At 46.4% G+C, this 9,120-nt stretch overlaps 1 protein-coding gene across 1 annotated transcript in view; it reads left to right on the top strand.

Moving 5' to 3' along the window:
• The first annotated feature begins 3,591 nt into the window (after positions 1 to 3,591).
• The window catches only part of DHX9 (DExH-box helicase 9), a 28,671-nt gene continuing 23,142 nt past the window's right edge, over positions 3,592 to 9,120 (top strand). Inside the window, 6 exon segments of the mRNA XM_083621367.1 lie at positions 3,592 to 3,717; positions 4,959 to 5,100; positions 5,613 to 5,753; positions 6,494 to 6,611; positions 6,792 to 6,904; positions 7,397 to 7,545. Of these exon segments, the coding sequence (XP_083477493.1) occupies positions 4,990 to 5,100; positions 5,613 to 5,753; positions 6,494 to 6,611; positions 6,792 to 6,904; positions 7,397 to 7,545 (632 nt within the window). The 5' untranslated portion in view covers positions 3,592 to 3,717; positions 4,959 to 4,989.

Genomic DNA, 9,120 nt, shown 5'->3' with positions numbered 1-9,120 from the left:
GAGATTAAAATGAACAGTGTGAAGTATTTTATAAACTTACCTGTTACCTAACTGGAACGTATTAACATGCATGGAATGTCTGTGGGAGAAGGAAAGAGATTTCTTTGTTAAATTTACTTTCAAAACTGCAAAAATAAAGTCTTTTTTGTGGGCAAAAGTTTCTTTCATGGTAGAATGCTCACAAGTCTTCTAATTGAGAAATTACTCTAAACAGGTTTTCAAAGAACTCCATTAATTATAGGTGAAGAAGAAGAAGAAGAAGAAGAAGAAGAAGAAGAAGAAGAAGAGGAGGAGGAGGAGTTTGGATTTGATTTCCTGCTTTATCACTACCCGAAGGAGTCTCAAAGCGGCTAACATTCTCCTTTCCCTTCCTCCCCCACAACAAACACTCTGTGAGGTGAGTGAGGCTGAGAGACTTCAAAGTGTGACTGGCCCAAGGTCTCCCAGCAGCTGCATGTGGAGGAGCGGAGACGCGAACCCGGTTCCCCAGATTACGAGACTACCGCTCTGAACCACTACACCACACTGGATAGAGGTAGGTAGCTGGGTTGGTCTGCTGTAGTCGAAACAAAATTTAAAAATTCCTTCCAGTAGCACCTTAGAGACCAACTAAGTTATTGATTTTTGTTATTGATAATAACAAACTTAGTTGGTCTCCATTAATTATAGTTCAGAAACTGCTGCTCGACACAAATTGTAACAGAAAGTAAAGTGCCACAATAAATTTGTGTGGCCTGTTGGTGATGAGCAGCTGTTTTAGGCCACTTGTAAGTAAGGACAGGACCATGAAAGTAAATTATAATTGTCCAGGACCTGCTATAGTTCATTGGTGATGAAGGTGTAGGTGGCGAGCACTGCCCTGTCAGCCTCTCTTCTGAGCCTGTCTTGCAATAAATTATTCCCAGATAGCAAGTCTGGCCTTCTCAATCTTGTCTGCCTCCCCCTGGCCACCTGCCCTTCATTAGGTGAGAAATGCAGTTTAAGAAAACCCTTCAGCTGTGTGTTTCTGTCCAACAAGTTGCAACAAATGTGGAGTAAGAAATATCTTCCAAGTCCTGCGGCACCTTAAGAGCTGGCAAAATTATCATGGCACTTTACTGGATGCACAGGTGATGCTAGGCTTTCATATTCCTTGTTAAGCCTAAAATAGACAATACTGTACCACAATTAGGGACACTGGTTGAGAGAAGGGTGTTAGGGAAACCATTGTTTGAGACTCTTCCCCTCCTGAAAAATGCAGATTTTTTAAAAAAATGGATTTGCGTCTTGTTTTTACTTCAGCAGGTTGACACAGCTTACCCTGACTGATTTTGCCATGCAAGCATTTTGTTAAGAGCTCAGGAGTGCCAGACTCCCCTTAAGTTCCTGAACTCGGTAAGTGTTAGAATTTAATCAAGCCTCCCAAACCCCTGGATCCAGTAACGGGTTAAATATAAGCCAGACTAGCTGCCTCATGAGCAGGTGTCCTGAGTTGCACCCAACATTGGGGTGGGGTGTGTCACATGTGCATGACATTACACACATGACGGCCCCCCAACCCCGCCAGACCCACCCAACTTGCCCTCCACTGGGGGCACCCCACTTCCGGCTCCCATTGGAGCCTGGCTCCAGCCGAGGCAGCTTCCTCGGAGTGGAGAGTCGGTGGCAGAGAGCCGCCACCCCTCTCCTCAACTGGGCTGCACCGCGTGCAGCTCCACCGCAGCGGAGAGAGGCTCCTGCCTGCGGCAGTTTCATCCCCGAGTCAAGCCTGACTCAAAGGGCGGAGAGGGGATGTGGCACACAAGGGACTGAGCACACAGAGTGTGATGTTCGCCCTTGAGTGTCCCACCTGGTTGCCTAGCACTCACCTGGCAGCAGGGTGGTGGGATGGGGCCCTGTGGTGGCAGGGGGCAGCCCCCTCAGTATAGGGGGTGCTGAGCCCCTTGCTCCAAAATATTGAGGGAGCTGAAGCTTCCACCACTCCCTATACTCATGAGGTAATTGCCTGGGAGAGAACAAAGGGAAAGGTGATGGGCTGTTAAGAAAGTGAAAAATGCCAGATGCCAAATGGGTGGGTCTCCTCCTCCAGCTCTGAACAAAACCCATTGTTAGTGTTTTAGAGTTGGCTTTGATGTGACCTGGAGGAGGGAAAGGTTGCAGGCTGGTAAAGGCAGCGAGCTGGAGAGAGGGTTAGAGCACAGTCGTTGTATAAATCCAAGGCTATGGCTATGGGAGTGTTGAAGGAACCCTCCTCCCCCTGCAATCATTCAGTTTGGAGAAACACGACACACACACTCACACACGACATACACGACGTTTCTGTTAAAAATTCATAGTAAATCAACCATACATCGGATTTACTTTTATTTTATTCCATGAAGGAAGGACTATCAAAGGGGGATGGTTTGATACAGGACGGCCATAATCCCTTAACTGTACCAGCACATACACAGGAGCCCTACCCAGTTGGCATGACAACCTTGATGGTCCCAGACAGAAGACCATCAAGGTCACAAAGGACTTGCATATGGGAGTGGATTCAACATGGACTGGAACAAAGGACAATGATCAGATCTTTCCTCTGGGGGCAGGAAACTGCCAGCTCCCCTTTGTCTCCTGGAAGTGACTCATGGGGAGGGGGAAAGGAGGAACCAGCCAGGTGACAAGATACTCAGGTTACCTCCACAACTCCTCCCTCAACCCCTCCTTTTTGTGATGTGTCAGTGATGTAGTCATGATGTAGTTCTAGGGGTGTAGTTTGGGGGATTAGTAACTAATAAAAGTTGGGGTCTTCTTTTGTTCTGGGCTTCCATCTTGTTTCACCTGGTGGCAGGTGGGAGTCCTGTTGCGACAGTCTCCAATAAAGACCAAGCCTACTGGCTGCTGTTTTGCTCTGGTATTCCTGGCTGGTGGCCTTGCTTTCTTGTCCAAGGGAGCCCTCGGATTTCTCCGTTAACAGTTGAAACAAGACCCCCTTTGGGTGTTCACTGGCGGAGGAAGAGGGATGTGGGGGGAGCGCACCACCCCCAGCAGCGCGATCCCGGTGGGGTGCCTTCGCAGCTGGCCCCCCCCACCCACACGGGGTGCCACGCCCCTACAGGCCATGCCCCCAGGATGTGCGCCAGCCCTGCCCTTGCCTGCTCTCCGCCGCGCCCCCCCATGCCGGAGCATGAAGCTCTGCCACTGGGGGTGTTGATGCTGTGAACCCCTCCACTGCAGGCTCAAGTTGCGTGTATGTAAATAAATAAACCATATATCATAAAAACACCACAGTCTCCACTGTGCCTCATTTCCAAAAGGAAACAAACCCTGAGTGAGTGCTTGAAACATAAACAGTGTGACCACCTTCCTTAGTGCCAACTAAAAGTGAAAACGCAGCAAAGCGAATTGGCTTTCTCTAGCGTTTCGTAGAACTCTGCCCTCGGTTAGTCCTTGAACAAAGGATGCACATGCAAATGAAGTGAAATGAAAATGCAAATGAAATAAAGACATGCTTGCGCGCCGCCCACTCTCCCAGCGGCTCCGCGCTTTTGCGCTAGGCTGAAGTGCCGCTTCCATCCGCTTGGGGCGCTCGCTCTCTCCGCGGCTCGGCTGCTGCCCGTCACCCTCCCCTAAGTGCGCAGGCGCAGAGGCGCCGCCATCTTGGCCTCTTTGTGGCGAGCGGCGGAGGACCTGGCGAAGCGGGAGCCGCTTGGCGGGCAGAGGAAGCTCCTATGCTGGCCGGGGGCTGAGGCAGCGGTACCCGGCGCAGGACAAGGTTACATTTAGCAGGATTTCATTTTTTTAAATAATAATTGGCACGTGTGGGTATGAGGGCCGGGGCGCCGCGGAGAGAGAAACGGGCTGGGGAGGGAGGAGAGTGCGCAGGCGCGACGAGGCGTCGGGGAAAATGGAGCGGGAAACCGCATGCGCAGTAGAGCTGCTTGGTTTGGTGGGCGGGAGCCAGGCGCGCGTGCGCATTTGTGTTCCCTGCTATGTTGGCGTCCGGTTTCATGCGTAGAGTCGAGAATACAGAGTCGTGAAACGACCCCTGATTTCCGGGTTTAGTTTGGGCTGTTTAGGGGGGAAACCACGCAAGCGCACTAGGAATGCAACGGCGATCGCCTCCACGTCCGATCCAGTGCTTGGATGCGATACATAGAATTGTAGAGTTGGAAGCGGGACGGCGGCAATTTATTTTTATTTTTTATTCATTACATTTCTGTACCACCTTTATATTTTAATAAAGCTAGAGCGGCCTGTGTTGCAGCCTCAGGGGTTCCTGTTTCATCTGTAAGCCGCCTTGACTCCCTGTCAGGGACATAGCCGGATTACAAATAAATAAATCTATAATAATAATAATAATAATAATAATAATAATAATAATAATAATAGTAAATATTTAACTATTGCCGTCAGCAATGTAAGGATAGAAACATAGAATTTAGAGTGGGATAACAGCTATGGAAATAAGTTGTCTTTTCTCTCGTGTAGCTGAGCTTGAAATAGTGTGGCCTGTGCTGACTGGGGCTGATAAAGAAGCCACAGTCCAAAATATCTGGAGGGTACCACATTGGGGGAGGCTGTGCTAAATGTGAGATAGCTCTGTCGGTAGAGCATGAGACTCTTAACCTCAGGGCCATGGGTCCCACATTGAGCAAAAATATTCTGCATTGCAGCGGGTTGGACTAGATGACCCTCTTGGTCCCTTCCAGCTCTTTTATTGTAGCATTATATCTCAGTGTGGCCAATGCTTTCAGAGTCCTGAGTTCCCCCTTGTTTTGTGTCAGTGGCTTCTATTTGTGTCCTCCTAACAAAAGGAAAATGTCATTATAGCTAATGGGGGACATCTGGCCTCTAGTCTTGCCGCCTTGTGCTGCCTGGGGCTCCTGGGAACTATAGTTCAAGAATACTGGAGGGCCAATTGGAGAAGGCTGCTCTGGAGAAAGAAAGTTAGTCTATGTCCTAGTGCTTTAAGTATGTTTTTCAACCTCCCGCAGTAGGGGCTGCACTACTCCACCCAGTTTTGCCATGGGGGACGTGAAGAATTTCCTGTATGCTTGGTGCGGCAAGCGGAAGATCACCCCAGCTTACGAAATCCGTGCTGTGGGCAACAAAAACCGACAGAAGTTCATGTGTGAGGTGAGAGCCTGTGTCTGAGGAGCTCAAAGCAGCTTTGCTTTGTCTTCATGTGCTCATGCAAGTGTGCTTGGAAAAGAATGTTTCCTAAAGCTGGGATGGGCAACACGTTGCATGGGCCAGTGACATCTCTTGTCTTGCACCAGGCGCTTTTGGGTGCTCTCCAGAGACTGCATTAAGCAGCCCAAGCCCACACCCTACTTTGTCCACCAAAACTGTCCTCCATCCCCATTGCCACTTGGCAACTGCAGCTGGACATCCACACCCTGATTTAGATTGTACTTTTTATGGCAAACAGGTAATGGGAGTTGTTCATTGTAAATGTAAGTTGCTGTATGTTTTGCCATTCGATCCTCTCACTTGAAGAAGTCTCAAAAGCAGCATGCCCAGTTGTTCTTTGCACCTTTTCGTTTTCCAACTTGAAGTCAGTTGGAAATGGAATTTGCGATGAGCTGGTGTGGTGTTGAGACTTCCCATGTTTTTCCTTCCTGAGCCTGTGTATCCACTCATTGCAGGTTCGGGTGACAGGCTTCAACTATACTGGCATGGGCAACTCCACCAACAAGAAAGATGCCCAGACCAACGCAGCAAGGGACTTCCTCAATTACCTGGTTCGAGTGAATGAAATCAAAAGTGAAGAAATCCCAGCTTTCGGAGTAAGTGTTTCTGTTCTGGGGGATATGCGATGTGGTATGTCATGATTTTATAATCAAGGCTAGGTTTACTGTCAAGGACCAGGATATGGTCTGAAAGCATATGAAGTGTGTCTAGGTCTGATCGAGTGACTACCTGGAAACCAAATGTAAGCTGCATTTTTTCCAAAAAATTGCTGCAAGGAAGGCCATATACTGAACTCACAAAATACTTGTGCAAAGTTGCTAATGTTTGTGAAACTTGCATAGTTTATTACTGTGGATGATATTTGAAGATTGTATCCAGCTATGTTTTACTCAGAGTAAATCTATTGAAATGAACGAACCTAAGTTAGTAATGTCAACTGATTTCAGTGAGTCTGCTCTGGGTCTGACTAACATTGGAGGTTTTGTCTTTCCACCCACTTTCTAAGGGTTAGAATCGTTCTTAAAAGAAAAGAAAGCTGAGGCACATAGGAATGCAGAGCCCGATGTGTGGAGGACATGTAAACGTACAAGACTTTTAAATTAAAATATTTTCCAATCTGCATTATCTTTATTGTTTTATCACTTGTTGTTGCCTGGGGCTCCTTTGGAAAGGATGGCAGATTAAAAAATAAATTAAAAGTAAGTCCACCCCAGTTTTGCAGCTCTTTAAGTTGACTATGAAAGGAAAATACTTGGCAGAGTCTGGGTCACATTTGGGGATTGGGGACTCTGAGGAAAGCAACATTGTAATTCACAAAATACTTGTTCTTGCTTAGGCGGGAGCTGTGGGTGCTGGTGATGGAGAAGTGGCTGGAACAGAAGAAGGTGCAGATGGGTTTACTGCACCTTTGGGAGGGCCAATTCCTCCTCATCTGGCTCTCAAAACAGAAGTAGGTAAGGCATTGAACACCTGCGTCTTACATGCCTTATATGTGTTACACTCTTGGTGCTTTATAAATCAAGAGGTTGCGAAGACAGAGGTGGTGAGACTCTGGGGAATTCTATTAAAATGTACTCACAGCATGTGTTTTACAGCTATTGGGAAACACTTCGCTTTCTTCTCTTCCCTGATAGATGGTGTTCCTTCTTCTGGAGTTGGAAGCTCTGGCTATGGGGTAACTCAGTGGGACCGCGGAGCTAATCTGAAGGATTACTATTCCAGGAAGGAGGAGCAGGAGGCTCAGGCAGTAAGGGTTATTTCTCTCCCCCCCCCCTTAAGATAAGTTCAGTACACATTATAGTTCCAGGTCGGTTGATACATAGAAGATACTTCCATATGCTTGTTTGGTGGGGTGGAATTTATGTGAGATTATTCTGCAGGTAAAGCTCAAATATTTGATATTTTTATCTTCTTGGTTAGCATATGAAGTAACTTTTGTTACTGTTACGCTTCCTTTAATCTACGGCTATATTTGGGGGATAGTGGAATAATTCTGGGCATATTACAAAATAGATTCTCAGGGGTTGCCTATCAGAACATGTGGAGTCTCCAATACACAGATCTAATGGTTTAGTCATAGTATTAAAGTTGTTTAATTTACTGTGGAAATGCTTATCTTAGCTTGCAGACAAGATGATCCAGAAATCCTAAAGCCTGTTTCTTCTAATACTGACATGTAACAAAGTTAAGAGTGGCCCTTGTAAACTTTAATTACAAGACATTTGTTTCTTACCATCAGACTTTGGAGTCAGAAGAAGTAGACTTAAATGCTAGTCTTCATGGGAATTGGACCTTAGAAAATGCCAAGGCACGCCTGAACCAGTTTTTCCAAAAAGAGAAGATTCAAGGAGAATATAAATACACCCAAGTGGGGCCTGATCACAACAGGTTTGCTAGGTTTTCTCCTTTGTGTTGCTGATAATATTGAAATGCTTCTTGGCTGCTCTGCACTTTCAAATAGGGAATTTAGTTAACTTAATGGATACACTGAGTAAACAAAGGTACAATCAACTACTTGTCAGTCTCTCTAATCTAGCCATTGCCAGGAGTGGAGCATAGCCTCCATAGAGCTGCATTCCCTCTGCTGAGAACATACAGTTTTGTGTTTTGGCAACTGCCCGCCCCATTTCTCTCCTCCCTTTCAAGGAACTGTTACCATTATTTGACTTCAGCTTTCCAGATAACAGCCAGTCTTCTGGCTACAGTGCTGCTTTTGAAGCTGAGCTTGGAAGAGGTCTGTATTTTAGTGTCCTATATTTGCACTTAAAGAACAGAAACAGGCCTGGTGACACACTTCCAGGGCAAGGAGGCAATTCCCCTGTGATCCCTTCTGGCTGGCAAAACAACAGCAGGAAATCTGGAGGGAGGACTTCTTGCATCACTTCAACAGCTGTCTCTGAAAATTCCAGAAGCCAGGAGCAGCTGATACCATCTGCTTGGTGAAGCCTATGAGACACCAGGAGTATCCTCTTTAAGGAAGGAATTGGAAGATAAAACTGTAGAGTGAAATTTTTTTTTTTTTAAGGCCGTCCAATTTTAGCTGTGTAAACTGCTTTGAGAATATTCCTTTTATGTCAAGGGTGGAAAAGGGCACATGCTGCAGTTATAGCTAGTGCTCACGGCAACGATACTTGCGGGTTTCTGGTGTCTCTTTCGAAAACACCACCAGGTGTGCAAGAAAAGGCAGTGCAATAGGGGAGAACCAGGAGGTCAAGGACCTCTCTTGTTCTGGCTCCAATGATCCATAGTTGGTTGGGCTGAATATGTTCCATCTGAACTGGGCCATTGTGTAATCAGAATCAGATTTAATTTCTGGCTTTAAGTGTACTTTGTGACATTACTTTTTTCTTCCAGCTTCCAGTGGAGATAATTGCTTTGAGTACGCAAAACATTGTCAGGGTTGCCATCTTTTTACTGGCCCTACTCCTGGGTGTTAAATCAGCAGCCTGGCGTGCAGTAATCACTTCGGTAAAGCTTCACTGTCCCAGGAAAACCTTTGCCTGCTTAATTTCTGCATGACAGACTAGAATACAAAAGAGTGGTACTGGTAAAAAGGTGGCAGCCCTAATTTTGAATGCTTTGGAAGGTGTTAATTACAGAATATTTTTCCACCCAACTGTTGTGGAAGTTGTACTTCTCTGGAATGTGACTTCCAATCCATTTGCTTGATGAAGATGGGAGCAGTGATTGACAGTACGTTTCTCAGCCTGCTTGCTATTTTCCAGAGAGCATTCCAGGGTGTAGAACTTGTTACTCCCAGGAAGGCTCGTATGGATCACTTGTGTCTGCAGGGAAGCAAAAAGATGTTTTCGAAAACATGCTGTGATATATCCAATGGTTTAGATTTATCTAAAACTTAAACTTGCTCAGTAGTGAGAATGTGGGGGGATGCACAGTTTGTGTAGCCTGTGCAGTGCAGTGTTTCCCAAACGGGTCTCCAGCTGTTTTTGGGCTACAACTCCT

This window comes from Podarcis filfolensis (assembly GCF_964270895.1).
Source record: "Podarcis filfolensis genome assembly, chromosome: 6".
Taxonomy (NCBI): domain Eukaryota; kingdom Metazoa; phylum Chordata; class Lepidosauria; order Squamata; family Lacertidae; genus Podarcis; species Podarcis filfolensis.
The sequence above is the reverse complement of the archived record's forward strand: the minus strand, read 5'-3'. Positions and strand labels throughout refer to the sequence as shown.